General features: G+C 33.0%; 2 protein-coding genes across 3 annotated transcripts; one reads left to right on the plus strand and one right to left on the minus strand.

The window, feature by feature from the left end:
* Positions 1–3,474: 3,474 nt before the first annotated feature.
* Positions 3,475–7,649, plus strand: LOC117920262 (tubulin beta-5 chain). Its single transcript, XM_034837694.1, has 4 exons — positions 3,475–3,573; positions 4,270–4,663; positions 5,137–5,406; positions 6,670–7,649. The coding sequence occupies exons 2-4, from the start codon at positions 4,270–4,272 to the stop codon at positions 7,347–7,349; spliced, it is 1,344 nt and encodes a 447-aa protein (XP_034693585.1). The 5' UTR covers positions 3,475–3,573; the 3' UTR covers positions 7,350–7,649.
* A 13,774-nt stretch (positions 7,650–21,423) lies between these two features.
* Positions 21,424–26,276, minus strand: LOC117920884 (probable mediator of RNA polymerase II transcription subunit 26b). Of its 2 annotated transcripts, none has more exons than XM_034838558.1 (9): positions 25,016–26,276; positions 24,447–24,515; positions 24,235–24,317; positions 23,468–23,520; positions 23,213–23,340; positions 23,084–23,111; positions 22,600–22,967; positions 22,396–22,483; positions 21,424–22,191 (listed from the first exon to the last, which is right to left on the minus strand). In XM_034838558.1, the coding sequence occupies exons 1-9, from the start codon at positions 25,502–25,504 to the stop codon at positions 22,067–22,069; spliced, it is 1,431 nt and encodes a 476-aa protein (XP_034694449.1). In that variant the 5' UTR covers positions 25,505–26,276; the 3' UTR covers positions 21,424–22,066. The 2 variants fall into 2 exon arrangements, with proteins under 2 accessions (XP_034694449.1, XP_034694448.1); XM_034838557.1 differs by having other exon boundaries at positions 22,396–22,486; positions 25,016–26,271.
* Between the last annotated feature and the right edge of the window lie 451 nt (positions 26,277–26,727).

Below are 26,727 nucleotides of genomic sequence, written 5' to 3' on the forward strand. Positions count from 1 at the left end.
TTAAAAGAACTGTTGTGTAGTAGGGTGGGAGCCAGACACTGGGTCCTCTGCCTCAAATTTGAATCCAGATTTCAATTGTGAAGCCATTTGGAGACAAATAACCAAGCCAGAAGTTCAAATCAAATAAATCATTTGTACAAAATAATGGTACTCCTCATAATTGCAAAAATAATTCAAGCTTCTTCATGTGACTTTGGATCTTTCCCCTACCGGCTTTAATGTCAGGTGGGACCTCATCACTCTTAGCTATATATGAGTTGGCTGTCCCAAAAAAAATCATTTGACCAAAATTTATGGGTGAATAGAATAGAAAATATTATATAAACTTCTGCCATTTTTGGGACATCCAAACAAGTCCCCAGATTTGTTGGCCATTTTTTTAAAGCTGAAAAATAATAAAGATGGGACTGTTTAGACTTTAGAGACAGCAGACACGTGTATCAAGATGCTTAAACTCTAACCTAAGCAAGCATCACTGGATCAACCAGCGTGTGTGGTTAAAATCTGACCATGGTTAAGAAGAGTGAGTTGAGGGCCTTGAGGCTGGCAGGTCACATGTCCACACCCTTATCTCATGTGACCTGCTGCATTTGCTTGGACCGATTTTGTCCTCTTTCCTTCCCCACAAAATTAGTATCCCACGCGCCACTGGAACAGTGAAGCGCGTGACCGAAGCCTCGCCAATGATGGGATACCACTCCAAATTCAGGCCAATGATATTGAGAGTCCTGACCACGCTCCCAAGGGCGGGAGTTCGCCATTTACCCTCTGAGACAAAATAGAGAATAGATACTGCAATGCGTCAAGTTCTACTGTACTGTACTGAATTAAATATCTCTACTAATTCTGTAGAATTATGATAATGCCCTTTCATTCAATTTACACTTTTACCCTCATTTTCTGAGGTAGCCGATGGGAATGACAAATATGCCCATATAGATGTATAAATAAACAAATAAATGGCTTAGTTTCTGTTGGTTGATTAAACAATCAATGGTCCCACCATCCTCCGCCATTATGATTAAAAGCTCAATTCTACTCAACTGAAATTCAATAAATATCACTTTCAATTAACATTTTTCTTTCAAATCTTGGCGGTACGTGTTTGGATTGATTAATGATTTTACCTCCATTTTGACTCTCACCTCGATAAAAGCAAAAAAAAACACATATATAAAACAAAATAAATAAAAAAATAAAGAGTAGTAATTAGCGAAATAAGAAATTTGATTTAAGAGCGATTATAATAACTCCAAAGGGTATAGTTTACCAAATTCACGTAAAAAATATAAGAAATTTCAAAATAACTTTAAATGATACATGGATAATTTGTCACATAAAAATATCTGATAATGTCAATATAAATAAGTTTAAAGTTTATATGAAATATATAATTGAGCTTAAAAGTTTATGTAATGAATGATAGATGACATTTGAGTATTACAAGTATTTACTATTTATTGTATTAAAATTTATCCTTAATCACTCATGATAATTAATATATTAAAATTTCAACAAAATTTAAAAGCACGGTAGATATTTTTTTTTTTTCAAATTCTATTAAATACTCATATGGTTCTTTATTTTGATTTTATGTTTTTTCAAGTTGCAACTATTATCTTAATTTATTTTTCATAAATTTAAAGTTCGATTATTATTTTTTTTTTGTATTTTTTAATTTTTTGAATTTAATTAAATAACATATGTCTAACACAAGTTTATCTTAATTTAAAGTTTGATTATTATTATTAGACGTATATACATTTTTAAAATCATGAATTTTATGCACATTTTTCTTTTCATTTTCCTTTTTTGTTATGTCACACTAAATTGCTCAAATCATATATATGTCAAATATATATTTTTTATACATAAATAAGATAGTCATATTAAATGTACAAGACATTTTTACATTTTTTTTTTTATTGATATCCATAAAAAAACCCGTAAATATATTTACAATAAACATACTTACACATGCATTGTATAACTAGTTCAAATACTTTATACTCTTAGAATAAGTTTTTTGGTATATATGTGAATATATATTAGTATATTTGATGTTTATACATGTATGTAAATCATACTTCTAGCGATATAAAAAAACAAATAAAATAATAAAAAATACATAAATAGATGTATAATCGATAGATTTGCATAAATCTTGTATATCTAATACAAATATTTTGTATATTTGATATCAGTGTTTCGTGTGAAGTGAAAATGTAAGTAAAAAAGTTATATTTAACATTTTATACATATGAAAATAATATTTATAATGGTTTGATATTAAAAACAATTACGAGGATAAAAAAACATATAAATAAAAATATGTGAATGATAAATTATATTTTTATCTAAATACTTTTACGGACGAGAGCAATTATGCAATATATATATTTTTAAAGCAATTATAACACTTGCCTACACTCTATTGTAATTATCCCATTACTTTAAATGACAAACCTCAATAGGAGGGAGAGATTTTTTTCCAACCAATGATAAGCCAAATGCTCATATTATCATATGCTATATTATAATATAATGTATAAAATACTCATTTATATAGTCATATATTTCCATGAGAACAATGTAGATGAAAAGGATGGGGGTGAAATAAAATAATTATAAAATAGTTGATGCAAAAGAAAGTTTATAATTATCGTACAAATAACATTAAATGTTATTGGTAAAAAAAAAAAAAAAAGGAGGAAAAAAAAAAATTAGGTAGTAACCTTTTAAGATGGTGGAAAGGGCCGACCTCCCAATCAAGTCACGAGTGGCCCACTTTTGGAGTGCTCTATAATTTAAACATTTTTCACACATTTTATAATTTCTGATGAGTAAATGTTGGGTCACCCAACCTCATACGTGTCCAAAAAGCCCTTAAATTCACTTAAAGCAAATTGATTAATGGGACATTTTACTTTCTTGACGTGATGCATGAAGCTAACCCAACAACAGATATAGTGGTTGAAGTCACTTACCAAATGCGCCATGATTCTCTCATGCCACTTAATAAGGGGCCCAATTCAATTTTCGATTTGGGAAAAAAAATCTAGGTTTTCATTTGATTGTAGTTTTTAATTTTCGGATTAAGTTTAAGTACCATTTTACCCCTAATAAAAATGAAAATGAAAACCCGGAAATTTGAATTTCCCATTGTATGTGTGCTTTTGTTTTTTTTTGGATGAAGATTAAGCCTTGTCGTATATGGGGAAGAATCTGGCCGCGATTTCCTGAAGGATTGGATTTTTTGACGCTCTGGTCAAAGGGCAGTCCAGTCATTTCGAGAAAGGGCGAATTAGTCACTGCATCTGAATTGTTTTTGAAAATCAAATCTTCGTTTTAGTACAACAGTAAAGAGCATCTCTACCGTCCGTCTTCAACATCCAACGGTGTGGAAGATAAAAGGAGGGAAACAACCCGGTCCGTCCGATCCCGACGCCCAACCCTCAGTCGCATATATAGACGTTTCTAGGGACTAGGGCTCATCTCGAACGCATTTGCTCTCTCTCCCTCACTCTCTCTCTCAGGTCGACCTTCAATTTTCTTCGTTTTTCACTAGGGAAAATGAGTGAATATTTATCCGGCATTGGTAGATCTGTTGAAGATTCTCAAATTCTCTGTGGCATTGTGTGTGAACCTACGTTGGAAAATATTGATATATGTGTAATTTTTACTTTCAGTGAATTTATTGTTTATCCGTTTCAATATGTTCAAGATTTTGTTTGTTTTTCATATGATTTCTTTTTTCTGATTCTATGGCCTAATGAAAATATGTGTTCATAAGTGATTGTCTTTTTGTATCTATTCGCTTCACATTGCATGGATTTTCTGATTTGATTTTTGGGGAAAGCTATTGTTTTCCGTTAACTTTCAATGAATTTTTTTAGAAATTGGAAGTGGAAAAGGAAATTTTTTTTATCTCATTATGTAAAAACGTCAAATCTTGTTTTTCAGTGGAAGTTTCTGGCCATTTTCTGTGAATAACATCTCTTTGAAAACTCACATTCTATCACGATGAAATATTTGTTGTGTGGATCAGACAGAGTTAGATCTCATGAATATAATTTCAAGTTCTGTTAAGAATTGATAACCAAACGACAAAAAAAATGTACAATTCCTGTTCAGGAAATTTATGGAATCCAGTCTGTTCTATTTATTATTTTTCGATATCTTAGGATTTCTGGTTTAATTTAATTATTTTGACTAGTTTTTCTGTAGTTCTATGTTGTTAAATTAACTGAACTATTAATTTCAGGGAAAATGAGGGAAATCCTTCATGTTCAAGGTGGACAATGTGGAAACCAGATCGGATCCAAGTTCTGGGAAGTTGTTTGTGATGAGCACGGCATTGATCCAACTGGACGGTATGTTGGGACCTCTGATCTGCAATTGGAGCGAGTAAATGTCTACTACAATGAGGCTTCTTGTGGGAGATTTGTTCCGCGTGCTGTTCTCATGGATCTGGAACCTGGCACTATGGACAGTGTTCGCACTGGTCCTTATGGCCAGATCTTCCGTCCTGACAACTTTGTTTTTGGACAATCCGGTGCTGGAAATAATTGGGCAAAGGGTCATTACACTGAGGGTGCGGAGCTCATTGATTCAGTTCTCGATGTTGTGAGGAAGGAAGCAGAGAACTGTGACTGTCTCCAAGGTATAACACATATAATTTAATGTTAATTTTTGTTTTGTCTTTTGTTGGTTTTGTATTAATAGTGACAATACAGGCATTGTTGCTCCGGATTTTGGTTTTAACTTTTCTCACCTTTGAGAGATAAATTTCAAGCATAAAGCTTTTGAAATTTAGATTTTTAGTTTTGAAATCCTTTTAAAACCTAGGTAAGTAGTTTAAAATGCTAACCAGACAATGCTTGGCAGTTATCAAGTTATGATCCATTCTGGTATTTATCTGACCCTTACATAAAAGCATCAGGAAGGTTGGTTCTCTTAGTGATTTTGAAGACTTGAGCCACTAATATTAGAGGTTTCACATTCTAATTCTGGAGGACATCTGATAAATTGATGGTTTTTCTATTCAATCTATTACAAATTGAACATAGTTTCTCTTTGTTGGGCATTTTTAATGTATTGGCCTATGGCTTATAATGTGTCATTTTCTTTGTGTAGGTTTCCAAGTTTGCCACTCACTTGGTGGAGGTACAGGTTCTGGGATGGGCACCTTGCTAATCTCAAAAATCAGGGAGGAATACCCTGATAGAATGATGCTCACGTTCTCTGTGTTCCCCTCACCAAAGGTCTCTGATACGGTGGTTGAGCCATACAATGCCACACTTTCTGTTCATCAGCTTGTTGAGAATGCAGATGAGTGCATGGTGCTTGATAATGAGGCTTTATATGATATATGTTTCAGAACTCTTAAACTGACCACTCCTAGCTGTAAGTACCACAACAAGATCTCTTTTTGATAGGTTGCCTAAATTTTTGTGTATGCGGTTGATATGTGATTATGTGAGAGGAAATTTATACAATTTGCTTTGTTTTGTTGCAATGCTTCTCTTGCTTATTATATATGAGAAAGTTCCTTTCTTAAGGGTAGTAGACCCCTGAAAATATCTTGCAATAGTAATTCCAAACAAATTTATGTCCATGATTTGGAATTTGGATGCCATTTGTTGATTGATCTGCTAAGTATGCCATGCTCGGCCTGAGTTAAAAGAATAGATATTTTTGGGGAGCTGAGATTGTCAATTATGCACAAGAGAATCGGATTGAACACTCCATTTTCTGTGGATGTCTTTTCCAATGAAGCTCCTTCCTGACTCTGTTTTCTTTGGGTCGTGATAATATTCTGGATGATCTATTGCTAGGCTGTTTGTTCATTCATTTATTTATTTTTCTCAATTTGAATGCAAAGAGGCCTTTGTTTTGGAAGTGTGGATTCATTACTGATATGATTAATTTTATTGGTGTCAATTATTGTTCTACTGATAGATAGGTCCAAAGCGAAATTCTATGGCCCCAGTGATACTTCTTAAATACAGATGCTACATGATTAGTTGTCCAATATTATGTGACCCCTAATGTTTGTTGTCATGTGGGAGTGAAGTGGGCAGAAGTATTTTAGTAATTGTTCTCCTGTGTCCTTCACTTCTATAGATTATATCTTTTGTATCTCTGTGATGTATGTCTTAATTTGTGACTGAGCTTTTGCATTGTCACCCCCACATGGCGCTGTTGGATGTGGGAACCACATTGTCTGCAATCATTTACCTTTTTACATGGCCTGTTTTGATAATGAAACTGACATCCACTACGGCTTTTTTTGAGATATTGTTGCTGCCTTTTTTCCTTTCGTGTGGAACCTAAAGGAACTAATAGTTGCTAACTGCCATGTTCATGAATGTTGCCAGTGATGTTAGAATTAAGCTTATTGCTGCTACTGATACACTTGTCCTCTTGGTCATCATGTTTAGTAATGCTGGAAATTACTCCTAACTATGTGATTACACTAAGATGAAATCATTTGAATTGTGTGTCTTTGTTGAGCACCAGGACAGCCAATTTTGACTGATAGCTTTTTAGTCCATACAGTCATTAAGGTTTATGAGCTAAAAAAGAGTATTTTGTGATACTGTTTATCATTTTAATTTATCTTTGAACTTTTATTGATCATCAGTTATTTGTAAATCTTTGTTGCAGTTGGTGATCTGAACCATTTGATCTCTGCGACTATGAGTGGTGTCACTTGCTGCCTCCGGTTCCCTGGTCAACTGAACTCTGACCTCCGAAAGCTTGCTGTGAACCTGATCCCCTTTCCTCGACTCCATTTCTTTATGGTTGGGTTTGCTCCTCTGACATCACGTGGATCCCAGCAATACCGTGCATTGACGGTTCCAGAACTGACCCAACAAATGTGGGATGCCAAGAACATGATGTGTGCTGCTGATCCACGACATGGCCGCTACCTGACAGCCTCAGCGATGTTCCGTGGCAAGATGAGCACCAAGGAAGTGGATGAGCAAATGATTAATGTCCAAAACAAGAACTCTTCCTACTTTGTGGAGTGGATTCCAAACAATGTGAAATCAAGTGTTTGTGACATTGCACCCAGGGGTCTGTCCATGGCATCCACCTTCATTGGGAATTCAACATCCATCCAGGAAATGTTCAGGAGAGTGAGTGAGCAGTTCACTGCCATGTTCAGGAGGAAGGCTTTCTTGCATTGGTATACTGGGGAAGGAATGGATGAGATGGAGTTCACTGAAGCTGAGAGCAATATGAATGATCTTGTGTCAGAGTACCAGCAGTATCAGGATGCTACTGCTGATGAGGAAGTTGATTATGAGGATGAGGAAGAGGAAGGCCTGGAGCCGATGTAAAGGAGATGAAAATACTAGATATGCCTATGCCCCTCTTCCTTTACTATGATAATGATGCATTATTATATTTACTATATGGGATTGAAAATTTTATTTCTTTGGTATTGGGAGAGTGAAAAATGGCTTATTTTTCTTTCTTCCAGTTGTAATAGTGCCAGAAAATATGATGGGGAGGTGGGAGGGAAGGTCGAGTAGTTGGGAATCTTGGGATCTAGATGTGTCACCTTATCGGTTTGAATTTCAAATTTGTTTTTCTTGTTCATTTTACTTAGTAAATGATCTCTGCTCATTTGTTTTTCACCCCAAACTCTTCTATTGCTGTGTTGGGTAAGTTTTGCCGAAATTTGGCTGAATGCAATCCATAACTGATGAGAGGCGAATTGGAAGCTTGCTTTGTGTAAGACTCGTCAGCACCTTATTGAGGATGGGTATGTTAGGTAAAAGGAATGGCTAGTCCTAATGGAATAGAAGGTATCCTGAATTACGACACTATCCACTGTCAGCAATTTCCTAAAGACGACGAATTGACCCTGCTGCTTCGAAGGCCATGGGGCCCATGCCTAGGTTCTTGACTCTTGAGCTTGGTTTGGAACAATTAAACACCATGGGGCTAGCAGGCTGACCGTTTTGCTTACATTAGATGTCTTGGGCCCTTCTTGATTGGGGTCAGACTTTATTGTCCAAGTTTGAGGTCGGGCTGCTCTTGGTTAGACCCTGATATGATATCTCTATTTTAATCATGGTTTTAAAAACTGGATCGGACTGACCTGATCATGGATATTTGAATCGGAATCAGACCAGGCAAATCTAACAAACCGACCTTCAAACTGGACGGTCGGTACCCTTCGAATCGGATCGGTTCAAACATTTTATTTTATTTTTTTGATTGCATCAAAACGATGCCGTTTTGCTGACTACTAGCAAACCCGTGCCTGCTCCAGCACAAGTCCCCCACTGTTTGCCACCTTACCGCCGCTGGCTCGTTTCAGGTGAACCAAACGGTTCAAAAAAGCCCCCATCGGCCTGGAGCGGCTGCACCACCACCCCCGACCCCCTCCCATTTCATTTTCCAGTGATTCCTCTTCCCCTTCCTTTCCATATTTTTATTTTTGTTTTTATTTACTTTATTCATCCCCAGTATTATTTGTTTTATTTTATATTTGTTATTTGTTAATTTTATGATTTTTAAAACTTGTGATTTTAATTTAAATATAATTTTAAATAATTTTTTATATTTTAAAATTAGTTTTTGATTTAAAAATAAAATTTAAAATTTCTAATTTGAAACTAGTTTTCTAATTTTCAAATAAAATTTTAATTTTTAAATAATATATAAATTATATTAATTTTATTTTTATAATTAATTTTAATTTTAATAATATATAAATTATATATTTGTTATGTCACTGATGGTGGATTCTACAAGTAAATTGGTAACTTTTTTGATTTAATGATCGATTTGATTATGAAAACATTAATTTTAATGTTTGATTAAAAAAAAAATCCAAAATTTGACAAGACATTTTTCTAATTTTAAGTGGATCGAATTATGCATATATATTTATTTTCTTATTTTTCCAATCAAAATAAATGCAAATTAAATATCTTCCTGTTAAACATAGGTGGTGTTTGTTTTTTTACTTAATAATGTTAAATATTAGATTTTTGTTTTTATAATATTTTATTTCTATTAAGTATTAAAAAAAGTAAAAAAAACCAATATATTATTTTTTCTATTTAAAAAAAGTTGTGGTGTTTGTTTTTTTACTTAATTTTAAATAGAATCTTAATACTTAATAAGTGTTAAATGTTATGTTGTTTGTTTTGGTAGTATTTTATTTTTATTAAATATTAAAAAGTAAATAAAAACCAATATGTAATTTTTTCTATTTATAAAAAGCTATATATTTTAGTTTTTTTTATTTAACAAAAAATTTATAATAAGTCATGAAAAATAAAAAAACAAACAACTTAAATTTTAAAAATAAATCGCTTTCAGTTAAAAGCCAAAAAAATAAACATCACCTACTTGTGGTTAAACGATGAAATATCTTTCTGACCATGAGGGAAAATGATGCCTAGTTGTTCAGACAAGGCGGCTGGTCCAATTCATCCGGTCATCGGCCTACTCATGCTATGAATGTCCCAATTTTTTGTTTAATTCATTTAATTTCTTTGAATTGTCAACTTATATACTATAAAAATCTAGACTCCGTTAGAAACCGTTATTGAAAATGGTTTTCTATTCTTTAGAGCAAGAATATGAAAAATGCTTTAAAACTTTTTGTATTGTACATACGTGAGTAGTATTTTCATGGAGTAAAAAAAAAACTATTTTTCATATTTGAATTCTTAAACAAAATTTTATTTTTAAAAACTGTTGAAAAATTATTTTTTGAAATATTTCCAAACAGGTCCTAGGCTTTTGGACCATCAAAATGCTGTGCCACAAAAAACTGGGCTGGGCCAGTCTTAGCCCAATACAATTACAATGAGGTCAGGCCGACGGCAAACCTCTTACATAATCTAGGCCCCAACCCAACCAAGCTAATATTTACGAGGTTTCATCTGAATCTAGTAAATAACTGGATTAATTTGGTAATTTAATTAACAGTAATTAAAAAAAAATTAAAAAAATAGAGAAGAAAAAAAAGAAAAAGAAAGGGAAGGTGGGGTTTTGCCGCAAGAAACTGTATCACATGTTGACACATGAACAAACCCGACCGGCGTGGTGGGTTTGCCATCATCATCTCTCCCTCTCCATGTCGGCAGCCTCTCTGTCAGCCCCATCTCACTCCCCAAAGTCTATTTTGCTTTCTTTTATTCATTTTCCGCCTTGGAAATTGGAAAAATTCTTTTCTCTAACAAAAAGTTCTTCCAACTAAGCATATTTCTGAATTATAATTGCTTCTTTAAATAGAATAGGCATATCATTTTTCTACTATTTCTCCAGTCATTTTCTGTCCCTGCTTGTCAAAATTGGATGCAGCATGGACATGTGAAGAAGTTGGAATATGCGATTTCTGGTCCAATCATATTCCAACCGAGCCAATGATGCCATGCAATCAAGTATTAAAATAAAAAAAAACCCAGGTTCCATATCAGCTGTGGTCCTTGGCCCATAAAGGGTTGGTGTGGATCATATCCCTATTGACTTATCCTTCGATAAAATCTATGGTTTTTTAAAAACATTATGAGAAAAAAAAGGCATTAATCAAGTTAGGGTCTGTACTGTTAAATAAGTTTTGTCAAATCAGCAGAGTGGATTGTTGAGTCACAAAGGGGTTTTTCTCTAATGATTTGCATGTCAGTCACCTCTATCCTAAAAATGACCATACAAGTTGAAGAGTAATGATGGATTTCAATTCCAAAATCCATTTCATCACAATCTCACCTACCCATTTCTAAACAAATAGAAAAAGGAAAAGCAACCAACTTTGCCCAAATGCCTCTACCCAGCACATGTTTTACATTTTCCCCCATTTGGAAAATTGGAAAATTGGATGTGTGAGGCAGAGGAAGAAGATGAGCCCCTTATCCTTGGAATCTAATTTCCTATCCACAGTGGTGATGGAAAGTGTAATAAACTATTCCCACTGAACCCCACTCAGAAACTTGGGTTGGAATTTGGAAAGAGACATTCCTTTTTCCAATGCCCCAACTCCTGATTTTGACCACTCACAAAATTAAAATTATTAAAAAAAAAAGAAAAAAGAAGAGAAGAATCTCAATATGCCCACACTCCTTTGATGCACCTAAGTATTGATTTTTTGATGGTTGTGGGTGATGGGCACCAAAGTATTGATTTTTTGATGGTTGTGAGTGATGGGCTGGGTTGGGCTTACTTCTATTGAAATTTTAATAGGCCCTGGCATTGGACAATGGACCAGGCCCTCTAAAATTGGAGGTTAGGCCTACAATCTCCATGTTTATCATGGGCCTTAACCAATAGGCTCTACTTCTCATTGTGATCTCAATGTGAGAACATACAATACAAATCTTTTAATCATATGATTATAGTTTTATTTTCTTAACCATAGTGAAAAATAAAAATACGAGTATTAGTTTAATAACATTTGTCAATAATTTTTCGTCGAAGTGTAAATTTCGAATTAAATAACAGAAATTAATTTTTTCTAAAATTTTTCTTTATCTATAAGGATTTAAGAAATTAAAATGTAACCAAAATCCTAAATTAATGATGTTGTGGAGGTAAACATTTTTGTTAAGAGGAAATGAAGAGTAAAATTAAAGATTCAACAGGGTTGAAAGATAGTTTTGATGATATGTTTAATTGCAGGAAAGTATTAAGGAAATTTTTTTTAAAAATAATTTTCTTATATTGATTTTGTTATGAAAAAATATTAAAATAATTAAAACACAATTAAAATGAGTTAGTATCTTATTTTTTTCAATGATTTAATCTTTTTATAAAAAAATAAAATCTATTAAATGAGTTTAAAGTAATATATAAAAATAATTTATAAATTTTAAAAATAATTTTTTATTTTTTCACCTTTTTTTTCTTTTTTCTTTTCCCTTGAAACCAAACATCTCCTAAATAATGTTAGGTAATATGGATTTCTATAAACTAGGATTAAAACTGTCATCAACTATAAGATGATAATTTGACAACCATGATATCACTTTCCCTCTGTTTGTTGAATGAGAAAGGTGAAAGAAATTGTTTTAAAATGCATAAAAATGAAGCAATTCTTTTGAAAATTCCATGTTTGGTCCCTCAGAAAGGAAAAAGTAACCCCTTCTGAACAATAAAGTTGCTCTGTCTTGGGAAAGTTTATTGCAGTCAATGTTCCAAAATATTCAAGTAATTTCACCTTGGTTGGAAAATTGAAAGCCCACAGCTTTATATATGAAGTGGCATAAATTTTTTTCAAAAGATGGGATGTCTTTGTCTTCTTCAAAGAAGTTGATGCAATAATACTGTATAAAAGGCATGATGGGGTCAACCTTATCTTGCAACCAAAAAAAAAAAGTACAAAAGATTTATAATGCAATTTTGGCTTGTATAAATTTAAGTTTTTAAACATCTAATTAGAGATTAAGGGCATGCTTAGAACATTGGGGATGAGAAGAATGAGAGTGTTTTGATGATTTATAAAAAAAATAAAAATAAAAATAAAAATATTTTCTTTACCAAAGGAAGGCAATTTCCATTCCTCTAAATCATCTTATAGATGAAAATGGTAACCATAAAATTGTGAGAAAAAAAAAAAAGAAGTTTATTTTTTCAATGTAGGGGAGTGTTTTTAGGTAACCCTTTTGCTAATTTTTGAATGACAAGGTGGGCATGGCTTTAACTAAAATTCCAAAAACATGTGATTATGTGTAATGTTTATGAGGTGGCAAAGGATAAGAAGATGAGGCCTCTTGGCCTTTGAAATATTTTATGTATCATGTATAGGATGAGTGCAAGTGGGAAGTCATTGCCACATATCTATTTTGCCAATTGTCACTCCATCTACCAAATGGATTGGAAAGGGACCTCACCAATCTCTTGAATAAGGAATTCCAATTCCAATCCCAATCCCAGCCTTGCCTTTTTGACTTTATGAGAGAAAAGATAGAAAGAGGCCCCCAATAGAGCATGCTTATATTTTTATGTGGCTTGAGTCCTCCTGTTGTGGACAGGTTTGATGAAATCTTGGGATTTTGCCTCTCATTTTCTCTTTGGGATAATGACAAACAATTGTGAGTATTGGGTGGGGTTTTAATCACTTTGATCCATTCGTTTAATTCTAAATTCTAAACTAGTTTATTAGGGATGTCAATGGGCTTGGCTTACCATTTGTCACATCTTGGCCAGGCGGTGTAGCTCTTCAAACTCATGCCAACATTTTCACAGGGTTGGACCCATTTTTGCCATTGGCTTTGACTACATACCCTGCTTGGAATATGGGAATTGGAGAGAACATGAATGCCTTTCACTTCAAGTTTGTCTCTCCTGCCATTATTATATATATATGGATATGTCAAGAATTGGAAATGTATTATTCCTCCACTTTTTTATCTTTCTTTCACAGAATGGACTAGAAATTAAGAGCATATTCAAACCATTCAAACAAATCATTTTCTTTTTCTAATATGGATAAAATAGTAATCAGATTTGAACCTTCCTCATGGGTGCATGCTCCTTTCTAAGTAATAAAATATTCGAAAATAATAAAATAAAAATAAAAAAAGCACACAACTGCCTACCACTAGAAACACAATGATTCCCACATTTGCAAGGGGGTTGCACACCCTTCCCACCATTCCTCATTCCATACTTGTCAGAAACACCTGCCCCACCATCCATTCCTCCATCCCCATGGTTTTAGCTCTTCTCTTCTTCATTCCCAGTAAGCCTCTTGCCAACACACCTAACTTTTGAGTTCTAATGCCATAGGTAACAGGGAGAGAACATAATGGAAGATTTTTTCAATATTTGAGACTAATAATTTTCACCAAGAAAACTTTTTCTTTGTCATGTCATGTAAAGACTCACATAATGAAGTTGTTGCTTCTGACTTTGTATTTTTATTTTTCTAAGTGTTGATCTACATGGGAAGGGCTACCTAACCTTGGTGAAAGTAGTTTGAAGGTGTGCATCATATGTCAGCCAACAAGCCCACAGATTTTACCTTTTGGGATGGGGGTTTTGAGAGGAAGTTTGATAGGCAAAACCCAAATAATTGTTTAGTAGACAAGTGATGGTATGGGCAACTAACATCACGATGATAATAAATATTAAAGAAAGTGGAAAGTCTGACCCATCGAAATTGTTGCCAACAAAACTTTAAATAACCTACCCATGAGCAAATTCTCTTCTTCCCCTTCTTGCCATTTGACAAATTGGCTAAAATTATGTGAAAAAAAAAAAGAGGGTTTCCACCAACAATAAGTGAACTGGCTTGGACCCAAAATGGACAGCTACAAAGTGAGGATTGACCAACAAATATCTGACAAAAGAAAGAGGAAAGAAAGAAAGGTGCAGAGATCCTGATGCTACAATTCTCCTTACAGCGAATCCGACCACCTACCTTTTTTTTCATAGTGCCCAAAAAGTCTGGTGGATTTATTATCGCTAGTGTAATGGTTGATGGAATGTGATGTTGGGTAAATTCTGATTTTTATTTATTTTTTGTTTATATAAAAATGTTGAATAAATAAATGGGTCCTACAGTTGGCCGCAAGAAAGCCTTGGGAATCCAAATTTCAAAAGATATATAAAAAAAGAATATAAAAAAAAAGTGTTATGGTTGAATGTCAAGTTGTGAAGATACAAGAAGAGGGTCGGTCAAGAAACGGAGGCTCAAAACGCGTGGGTCCTACACACGAAACCCGCCATTTGAAACGGGGCCAATTTGGTGATCTTCAACGGCGGCTTTATGCTTGTGGAGGCATCCAGAGGATTCGTAGGGTAGGGGTAGGGGTAGGGGTTCCCACAAAGGGCTCTGCCCTGCCCCATTGGATTTGTTGGGGATCCTCCTTTGTAAACTTGAGATTTTCCGATTTGTTAGATGATTTCATGGCAAATTTTTGACAAACAGATTTTTGTAAGGCAACAGTTTTGAACCACCTCTTAAGGTGCGATTCATACGAAGAAATTATTTTTTATTCTCGGGGAAAAAAAATATATATATATAGGTTGGATTGTATTATATAAAATATAAAAGAAAATTAAATATAATTAAAATAAATTTAAATTTAAATTATTTAAACTTTAGAAATCATTTAAATTTTACATTGATTTAAAATGAGTTTGAAATAATATATAATAATAATTTATTGATTTTAAATTTATTTTTTTATTTTTATATTTTCTCTTTTTTGTTGGAAATAGTAAGTTCGTGTTTAGTTTTTTTAAAATGTAAAGAAAAATAAAAAAATAGATTTAAAATTAATACATTATTTTTATATGCTTAAACTCATTTAACTTATTTTATTTTATTGTATAAAAATTAAAGAATTTAAAAATATATAAATTTTTAATTAGTTTTAGTTTTAGTTATATTTAATTTTTTTTTCATAGTGAAATTGAGAACCATTTTTCTTTATATTTTCTTTCTTTCTTCCTAAGGAAAAAAGAAAGGTAGGATTAAGGATTGCATGGTTGTTGATGGATCTAATTAATATTGTGTCAAAGTGTAGGTATTCTATTAAATCAGTCAACCCAAATAAAATAGGAATAATAACCGGTTTAAAAACAGAACCTAATTATTAATCAAATAATCCATTGTATAAACCATTTAATAATTAAATCCTCATATTTAATAATCAAATTGAATTATATTTTGTACAAATTTATATGATTAATGTCGCAATCAAATATGCTTAATTAACCCATTTATTAAAAAAATTAAATAAATTAAATACTAGTTAAATAATTTAGAGTTATAATCAGATCAATTAGCATAATTATTAAACATTATCTATTTATTAAATAAGTTACATAAATCGACATAAATTTGATCCAAACACATAATATTTAATTTAAATCCATAAAAAAACGTATTGAATTTAATAAATCCTAAACTTTGCCAGGAAGAGCTGAAAAAATAACATAAAAATATATTTTATTTCTCTCACTTTTCCTCTTTTAGTAATTCAAAAGGGATCTAATTAATTAAATTATTAAATTCAAAATAATAATAAAAATACTTCTCTCCCTCCCAAAATTTCATAAGGAATTACAATTATAAAATTCAAAATTAAATATAGTTTTCCAAATGTGCCAATCTATTGTTGAACAGTGTCTTTTTTAAAAAAAAGAAGAGAGTCAACATAGGGTCATCTATAACCACCTCTTACCATGCCTAGTGTAGTGAGTGTTTAAATGTTTTTACCTTTACCCTTTCATTTTTCAAAAACATCATCGAATTACCGTCCAAGTTTGTCTAGGTTAGGATTTCTCTTCGTTTGTCTTAGGTTTGTGTGGATCATGGAAAATAGGAAAACTGAGAAAAAAAAGGGAAAAAAAAGAGAAAGAAAGAGAGATCTACTTGGCCAAGGGCCAAGGGAAGTAAAAAAATAATTTTTTTTATTATTTCATGTAGATTTTTTATTTTTATTTTTATTTTTATTTAACATAAAGTGGGTGAATTTAGCAGTGTTTATATATATATATATATATATATATATATATATATATATATATAAATGTAAATAATTTCTAGTAATATGTTTTGAAATAAGCTACAATGGCATTATCATAATAATTTCTAAATGTAACTTATTATAATAGTATTATTTAAGTTTTTATTTTATTTTATTGTTATCATAGTGTTGAATTATAGACTTTTCATAATGCCTACTTCTAGACATTTGGTTCTTGTCCAAATAAAAAAATGGTTTTATTGTTAAATTGAATTTAAACAAATTGAAACAAAATAAAGTAACATAAATTACTAAACCAAACTAAATTATTGGTATGCAGATCTTTTGGACGGGTTGGTGATTCAATGAGCCTAACAATACCTCACCTAATTAGATGTAGATTGATTGGAGCCAAAGTATGTGCTCCAATCAAACATATATTATATAATTTATGCAATATAAAAAGGTTAAATTATCCAATTTAACTTAAATTCATGCTAAGACTATAGTTATAGATTTAACTTTTATTTTGAACCTAATTCACAATTTAAAGGATGAAAAAAAAAGTACAAAAGTTATTATCAACAAAAGAAGTAGAAGGGGCTAAACATGTTTGACTAAGCGACTTTGGACTTGTGAACCATGAAGAGTCTAAACAAGGGCGTAATGAATAAGCTATAGGCATGAAATATTAGCAATAAATGTTATGGATTAAGATAGCGAGAAAACAACCATAATGAAGAAGGGGTGAAGCAAATGCGATCGAGTTCACTTGGAAATTTGAAACTAAAAATCTAATAGCAGTACGTACTTTGACTTCAAAGTAAAATCTAGAGCACTTCTTGAGGTCAATTTTAGGCTATATCATTTGGAAACTTAGGAAGTTAAGAGTCTAATGCTTCAAACGATGTATAAATCGGAGTTGAAACAAATAAGTTACGGCAATTTGAAAACAATTGACATAATTGAAAGACCATTTTAAAATGATTTCAAAAATTCAATTTATGATTTCAAAATTACCCCAATTTTAAAATCACACACTACCCTTCGGGGTTTCACCTCTTTCACCTTGGAAATTGTGTATTGGGCATCATATCCACTTTAAGTGGGCCCTAACATGAGCAAAAATCAAGATTTATTTATTTTTAGATAATTAATTTGAGAAATAAGTGATCAATTGGACCATGAAACATGTTTTTTTTTTTTTTTTTTTAAACTAAGGTTTGAAATATCATGAAATATCTCCCATATTTTGTTGAAATATCGAATATCAGTGATGCCGAAAGTGAAAATTTCCATTGAAAGCTCGATTGTAGGAAAAAAAAATCGGCAAATATCACTAATATATTGGCAATATATTAGGTTGATCAATAAAATCAAAAGAGTTTCCTCTGGCATGCAAGCTGTTGTGGAAAATTGGCAAAGTTTTGTCGATTTTTTGAAAAAATCATGGAAATTTCCCATTTTTTTGGATGGTCTAATGACCCCTCATTGCTCACTTGTTTAGTCAAACCCTAAAAATCCCTTTTGTTCCCCTTGTCCTGGACAACCCACTCATCTTGAGCAACCATTGGTTTAAATTCACATGTAATAATAAGAATGCACAAATGTATATATTTAATTTCATTATATAAACAAAATATTAAAAGAATATTTTAATAAATAAATAAATTATAATTATTTTATTTAATTGATACAAAAAATATAAAAATATAAATATTAATATATATATATATATATATATATATATATATATATATATATATATATATATATATTAAATATATTTTCAAATTAGACATATTATTATCAAATATCACAATATTCTTGTTGAATAATATTTAATATTAATGTAACTTAATAATAATATACGCTTACAAAATTTATATTTCTTATCAATGCATGTCATATTATTGTTAAATATGACAAAGTATATTATACATATTCAAATTTTTTCAACAAAACAATTTCAAAGTATCTATCATTACTTCTTTTATTATTTCTTAGAATTTTTTTTAAGCATTTCTATGAATTTTGATCAATTTTCATCTTAATGAATTTTTTGTCAAAATGTCCACCAATATTTCTCGACATATTCGTAAAATCTAAATATCGATATATCCATGATTACCAATATTTTCATCATTGGTTGAAACTATAAAGACTCAACATTTAGGTTTTTTGAGGACTTCTTAGATTGGGTAGGAAGAGAAGATGATATTGAAGACTCTTGGTTTGTTTTTTCTATTTTATTAATTTGATCAATTACTTCAATTTATTTTATTCAAAAATGGTTCTTTATTTTTTATTTTATGAATTGTGTAAATGAAATCACCACCATGAGAAGATAAAAAGCCATTTTAGGGTTTGAAACATAAAAACTTAGGATTAGAGTTAAGGAAAAACAATGGGTAAAATCAAATTTAAAATAAAATGAATGAAAGGTTGAAGCGTAATAAATGAAAACAAAGATATCTTCTAATGTTAGTTTGAATTAGGGAATGATACAATAACACATTTCTTGATAATAGGGATTCTTGGTAATTATTGATCCTTAGTTATATCAGATTTTGCTATTGTTATCTACCTTAAGACATACTACATAGAGTAGTAAAAACTTAAATCTTAAACCTTAATTCAGATTTCATATTCATTCATCTATTTGATATTTTATTTATGAAATTAAATATTAAAAGTTAGGACATGGATGTTGATGGGAACCCGGGATCATTTCATTCCCATACTTTGGATTATATATGTATATGCAAATCTACCTTAAGCTTCTTTAGAAACTAATCTAAGCGGTCTAGATGTTCCTAGATTAGTTTCCTATAATGAAGAGGAAGTCTGAAGAGTTTAAAGGTCTCGTAGACCCAAGATTTTCCGCTTGATGACTTGAATCAAGATCTTGACACTTAAAAGTGTGGGTTTTGGAAGGGAAGATTCCTAGGCTTTCTCTCTCACACTTTTTGGAGGTGGAAGACGACTATCAAAAAGTCGTGGAAACCCTAACCCCTAAAGGGATATTTATAAAGTTCCCTTACTAGGTTTACGTGACTTGAGTCTACCAAAACTTGAGTCATTTAATCTAACCCAAAATGGGTCTTAACGACTAGTTAACTACACAAGACCATCTAATTAATCAATTAGCCTAATTTAGATATCTTATTCACTATTCCTTATGCAACCTTACGTAATTACCAAAACATTCTTATACACAAGAGTAAACCTAAAGTCAATCCAACCATCTTAAACTATGCCATTATGGTAAATAAGCTCTGCGCGGGGACAATTGGCACCCATTAAAGTATTAGCTCTCTCAAAGTCTAATTTTGAAGTTAATTCAACATTCTACTAAAGAGAATTAATTGTATTCCAATACTTTGTTAAATAAAAACGACATGAAACTTAAGTCTATAATCTATTATCCATTGGATACAAACTTCCTATAAACCAATGTCTGTAATCTAATCAGGTAGTGCTACTACTTATCAAGATTACCTCTTCAATCCTTAAGTTACAAATTCCATTTATTATGTGATCAATTGACATACTCTAACTCTAAAGAGTATATGTCGAATTTCTACTAAAAGAAATGTTATGATCATAGTTTTCTAGATTATATGTCATTTAAATCACCTAAATGGACATGTTATCTCAATCCTATGAGATATTATGGAGCCTCTAATGAGAATACTTGTTGCCACCAACCTCCACCAATAGCGATCCAATCCATAGAGATATGTAACCATCTTAGAATATCACCAATAGGTCAAAGTTTTATGTTGATTTTGACATAGACTTAATATCATCTTAAAGTTAAGAGTCCATATAGTACAACAACTTAGTGAATCATAACAATCGATAACCTTACATCATGATTCACCGTAAATCTTGTCCAATGTGCATCACATACACTAGTGCACTCAATATAAGAAACTTATCTCAACAGTCAAGACAAGTCATCCCTCCAATTAGGAGGTAGTGCACCACAATTTTTACTAGATTGCCCAAATCCATTAATTAACCGTGGACAACTTATCTACTTATAAGGAACTCATGACATGTATTTTTTGTGCAAATCCTAATGCACCTAAGTCATATACGATGTAAGAGATATGAACGGGTATACTCATATAACCAATTAATGCAAATGAGATAAAGGGAAACCAAGAAACAAGAATAAATAAAATTTACAAATGCATATCAATCTATTACATTATATCATGCTTTTTAGGACTCAATCTCAATAGATGTAACCTTGAGATTTGGAATTCAAGTTACATATCATTTGACCTCACTTTATGAATACACTAAGACTAACCAAAATTGATACCCTTGTTTTGCTTAAGGGCCTTTACTTGAATTTGGATTGTGGAACCCTCAATCTTATATCATTTGAATTAAAAATCAATAATTCTCTTGTAATTTAATTAAGTTTATTTTAATAAATTCAATTTTATTCAAATCAAATTTACACATTCCCAGTTTAAAAAATTATTTAGAACTAATTTAACAATTTCTATAGGCCAATCCTTGATAATGATATCAGAAGTACCACAAAAGCTGTAGTAACTTTGTCTTTGATTTTTCTTAACTAGAATGGCTACAAAATTGAATCATGTATGCTTTTTCCATTATTTTCTGGCTTTACTCATCTTAACACAAAATGCCAAATGAAGAATGCGAAGGTGTAAACTCTTAAATATGAGCCCTCCATCTCGTGTGACCTTTCTAAAACTAATTTATGAAACGGATTTTAACAAACAATTTGCCCACTATAAGCTCACTGCCTGCATCATTGAACACACACTACCCAAGAACCTAGGCCTCACCAAGCATTTAAGAAAAAATAAGGTTCAATCCAAACAAGGATTTGGGAAATATTCTACAATATATTCTAATATCTCATTGATCTTAACAATAAACAATAAATATATAATCAATTTAACTTCAACATCCACAATAAGCTCCATTAAACAAAATGAAAAAACATCAACATTCCAACTAAAATCAATAGATAGTTCCTGCAAACAAGAAAATTTAACTTTGATTTACATCCATATATTAGTGTTACAAGCTTACAACTGAGTGGGGTCTTAGTCAAAATGCACTTCATTGTGCAAATGAATAGGCAGTTCCTACAAAATAAGGAGCATTCATACGGAGAAGTTTTACAAAGATGCTATTACGAAAATGCACATATCATATGTGCAGATTTAGGCATATCAAAGCATGATGTAGAGGTGGGATAGTGAAAAATGAGAAAAGAATGTTGATACTTTCTCATCAAATGGATGAATGCAAATTAGAGTTTTCTATCAATATCATCTCAGTACCAAAAGTTTTCAGACCGCAACGTATATTTTATCTGCCTCCCATTGTTTGATAATTACAGTAACTCAATGTGTGTGAATTAGGACAAGGGTGAAGAGTCTTAAAGCCATGGCCCCCCAATTATGGAACAGCCCACTTCTGCCACATTGGTGTCCAGATTTCTCAAACACGGGCAGGCAGGCCAAGCCATGGCACTCTGAGAGTTATTGGTGTTGTTCCACTGCTTCAAAAATGGAAGCAACTTGAAAAGTCATTGAACCCAGTCTGCATCACTAGAGAACCTAGCGCCGTCCATTTGCCCAATGCCTGTTGTTATTTCCATGCCGTATATGTGGATTTCTATGGCCAAGGCCCTGCTTTGGGAGATCTTGCAACTCCATAACCTGTATTGTCCGCTGCCTCTTGGCTGTTTAACAAGAGAAAAATACATTGCACCATCAGATTAAATTTGAACATTCACAGCACCCCAAATAGATAATTTCAAGGTCATAATTTCAGTAATTCGATTTGGAGCACGGCCAATCTAAGCATTTGCCTCTAGCAAAACTCCAATATTTAAAACTATGGCCAAAAAGGAAGATATCTAAAATTTGAAGGGGAAGAGACAAACCATCCTCAGCTTGTTGGTAACGTTCATGCAGTTTCCTCTTGGCAGCCTCAAGTTTCACTTGGATTGTGTCTTCCTCTGAAGACTTAGACTTCTAGTTTAACAGGAGAATAGAAATCAGAGGCTACAAGTTGGAAAAAGCCAAAAAAGAAAAAAAGAAAAAAAGAAAAAAAAAATGACAAGAAAAAGTGTGCTTTTGATACTTACATCTTGTTGACCAACCACTGGTTTCCTTTGGATGGCAAGCCTATCTGATTTCTGCAAGAACTTGGTTTCATTATTAACCTTCTGTCCTACACCAGGTTTTGGAGGTCTCCCAGGTCCAGAGTCGGTGTTTGAGGGCTTATTTGGCCTCACTAAAATTTCTTGTGGTCTCCCAAACCCAGATGGAGTATTTATGGGCTTATTTGATTTTACAACAGGTTCTTGCTTCTTTATTTGTTGACCCTTGTCCTTGGTAACACCATTTGCTTCATCAGGAAGCTGCTGTTTCCGCTTTGAAATATTTTGGTTCTCCAATGATGGCTTTCTTCCATTTTCACGGTTCCTGTTGAACTCCCCATTGTTTCTTGGATCTGAAACAACATTCCCCATTTGAAAATAATGAATTTCCAAGAAACAGGGAATTCAAATAAAGAAGCGAACTGGGAAAGCTGTATGAGAAGCATATGAAATTGCAAATTCTACTCACTTCCATCATCATCCATGCCATCAAAGAACTTCACGTAGTGCAATTGAAGGACAAACAAAGAAGCAAACCTGTCAGTCTATATCCATAAAATCCAGAAGTGAATTACCAAATAATAAAAATGAAACGTACCTGAGATAGCTCTAGTGAAGTAGGCTGAGTTGTGAGGAAAGATAGTTCATCCATTGGAGGAAAAGGAAGCCCTTCTTCATCATCATCATCATCAACAACAGATGGGTTCACGGAGTCTGGAGTACCTTCTGCACCCACACATTATCAATGACTAAACTATGATTTTCCATCTCAGCAGCACACTCTCATTTGGAGAAACAGAGAGCTTAGAAATACATATCCATTACTAATTCCAAAATATTGACAAACTCTTACCTGCAATAGCAGCTGTTGCATTGACCCACTCATCTACCATATCCTTCCATTCACTGCAATAGACAATAAATCATAGCTAAGAGACACAGTTTGCTAATCTGAAGTAATGCGTTTAGGAAAAAAAATGAAAGTTTCAAGAAACTTGTGAAGGCGAAAATTAATCTTCGGCCATTCTATCAGGAACCTCCAATAATATACAGGAAACTCAAATGAATCTAGTAACCTTGGAAAAACAAGTAATGATAAATGGAGCTATGATATCCTTTATCCATATGCCTTAAATGGAGCTGAAATAAAACTAAGAATCATGAAACATCTACATGTTCAAACGAAGCACTTGTTTATTGATATACAACAATATCAAAGAGAGCAAAATCACACAATTATGGAGATAAAGCAATATGAATTACATGTGTTCCTAAACCTTGAAGAAAGTAAAATGAGGGTGATTCAAGCCTCTGTCAACAGACATGACAAGAATGCATAAACAGAATTTGGAAAGTACCAGACAGATTTGTACTCAATTTGCCTCCATACACACGACAAGAATAAATGCGACAAGAACATGTGCATGCAAACCAGATCCGCAAGGAACTAAAACATGAATCTCATACCAAAAAGATACTATATTTCTTCCTCCCATAAACACGACAAGAAGATACAATTGGTACTTGATAAATGGCACACTTTCATTGTTGATTTTAAGTTACTATATATGCCATATATGACAAACACATTACAGTCAGCTAAAGGTAATAAAATCGTACTCTATGAGTGTACGAGCGAGTTGACGAATCTGCTTTGATCCGTGTTTTCGGAGACCATTAACTGCCTTTCCTATCTCAGTCGCCTGATAAAAAAGCATTATATTAGTCTACAAATTTGCTTAAAGAACTTTGAACAGGATGGATCAAACAGAATTTAGACCTGAAAGAAATGGAAAAAAAAATCAATAACAAACAAAGTATTGGATTCAGACCTTAAGATTATCCACAGACAGCACCATCAACTGAAGTCTCCTCAATGAATCGAACAACACCGAATCAGACTGTAATGAAAGTAAAAGAAGCACCATCAATTAAAAACCAAAAATCCGCAAGGAAAAATAAAAACCAATCAAACCATGCTACTCAACATATAATCAAACAATCTCCTAAGAACAGCATAATTCTTCAAAATATCAAAAAAAAAAAAAAAACCATCCACAAAAATCTTCAGAATTGCAAAATTTATGTATCTGATCAGCACATAAAGGTCAGTAAACTTCCAAATTGTTCTATAAAAACACTAATATTCAAGCACTTAAAAAAGATGCTAACAGGAAACTAGCAACGCAATCCCCTCCCAAGAACAGAAAAAATTCTTCAACATCTTCAAAACCATCTGAAAAGGAACTACAGAACTACAATTGAGTAATCTGATCAACAAATACGGTCCTAAAACTTCCAAATTCTTCATAAAATCCCCTAAATTTGAAGCAGAAAAGGCAAAGGTACTAATTAGAAACTAAGAGAACAAAATAACACAATACAAGTAAAGGAGATAAACCTCATCTTTACTGTTTTCGAGAATCTCCCTGATCCTCAACACTTCCCCGGCAATTTGAGTCTCTTCTTCAATCTCATCAGTCAATGCCTCAGCTTCTCCATAGCTATAATTGCTAACCTGGTTCATGTTCATTTCTCCATGATCCTCTCTAATACTATTTGCCTTGCTTTCTTTGCTACTACTATTAACCTTGCTTTCTTTGCTCCCACTACCCCCAGCCTCAAATTGACATGCATCCATATCAAATTCACTCTTACAACCTCCTCCATCATTTTCAGGTACCGCCAACTCGACTCGATCGCAACCGAAACACCGCGTTAATTTACAGGAAAACAGCTTCTCGGCAATTCGATCTCTCCGGAGCCTGAACTCCTTCGGACAATCGGAAGCCGCCACAAGGATTGCATGCTCAATGATGCCAAAAATATCCGAATTCGCAGTTCGAAAGTAATTTCTCCACTGATCAAGGGTACCAGAATTCGTAGCCATAATCGGAACCCGATCGAGAAAATGAATTCCCGGATTAGATCGAGAAAATGAATTCTAGGAAATTCCCAGAAATCAAATTACCATTTTTAATGTGATCTTGATAGTACCCAGAAATCAAAAATCGATTTTCTTCTGATTCTGATAGCACCCAGGAAAAAAACTCGATTTTTTGTTGTGATTATGATTGAAGAAAGACAAAACCCAGGATCAGAGCTTTTCGGTTCCTTTCAGTTTTGACCTGCAAATGTTGCTTGAGAAATTGGTATTTTCCTGAACGCACCGATTACGTCACCCACACACAAACACCGGCGATTTAGGATTCGATCTGATCAGAAAAATCAATACCAATATCTGACCGATTGAAACAACTCGGATTCACCCTGATTTTAATTACCAAAATCCAAAACTTTCACAGATAAATCCCTGCAATTGCCCCTAGGAAACTAGGCTATTTGGAGGAAAAAAAAAAAAGGTAGAGAATGGAATACAGATTTTAGATTTTCCCTTCCCTCCCACCCTTTCTTTGAATGGAATACCAGATGCTATGAGACGAGAATAGCTCAAACGGTTTCACAAAACCACTCTCCAACAAAGAGAGTCTGGTTCTCTCCCTCTCTTTCCTCCTTGTAACTATTGAAGGACAATTTTAATTTTCTGGGTGTGCTTTGACCTCATGGGTCACAATAGTTGGAGAGAGAGAGAGAGAGAAAACAAGAAAAAAAAAAAAGTGAAAATTCGATATTATTTTAGAGAGAGAAAAAAAAGATGTATTGACTGTTGATAAGTGGTTTATGACTCAAAAGAGTTGTGAAGATAGGTATTCCAGTAAAACCGGCTTTCATTTCTTTTTGGAGAAACGGGTAAAAACTCTCTAAACGATTTTTTTCCGCTGTTCCGAGGTTGTATCACGTGCGACGATCCAATGTGAAGCGTGCCAGGAGCGCGGAAGCTGTTGCTCGGTTCTGGCAGCAGCCGTACTGGCTCCTCCTACTCGCGATTCACGTGTGTGTTGAGTCGCCGCGACTTCCACCGTGTTTCGGATTGCGGTGCTTCGGTTAGGGGTTAGGAACTCAGGGTTGGGAACTTGGGAAGCGCCAAAAACTCGGCGCTTCGTTCTCCTTAAGTGATGCTATAGTTACAGCTCTTGGGTGACGGTGAGATACTGTGTCAAGACACGATAGCCCTGCTGGTGGTACGGAGGAACTCTGTGCCCTCCACATGGT

Source organism: Vitis riparia, chromosome 8 (genome assembly GCF_004353265.1).
Source record: "Vitis riparia cultivar Riparia Gloire de Montpellier isolate 1030 chromosome 8, EGFV_Vit.rip_1.0, whole genome shotgun sequence".
Classification (NCBI taxonomy): domain Eukaryota; kingdom Viridiplantae; phylum Streptophyta; class Magnoliopsida; order Vitales; family Vitaceae; genus Vitis; species Vitis riparia.

Coding starts and splice junctions, on each gene's coding strand:
- LOC117920884 (XM_034838557.1), bottom strand. CDS start 25,504: ATGGCTACGAATTCTGGTACCCTTGATCAGTGGAGAAATTACTTTCGA. Junction 23,341..23,467: donor TGCAACAGCTGCTATTGCAG/GTAAGAGTTTGT, acceptor GTGTGGGTGCAG/AAGGTACTCCAGACTCCGTG. Junction 23,112..23,212: donor CTTCACTAGAGCTATCTCAG/GTACGTTTCATT, acceptor CACTACGTGAAG/TTCTTTGATGGCATGGATGA.
- LOC117920262 (XM_034837694.1), top strand. CDS start 4,270: ATGAGGGAAATCCTTCATGTTCAAGGTGGACAATGTGGAAACCAGATC. Junction 4,664..5,136: donor GAACTGTGACTGTCTCCAAG/GTATAACACATA, acceptor TTCTTTGTGTAG/GTTTCCAAGTTTGCCACTCA. Junction 5,407..6,669: donor TAAACTGACCACTCCTAGCT/GTAAGTACCACA, acceptor TCTTTGTTGCAG/TTGGTGATCTGAACCATTTG.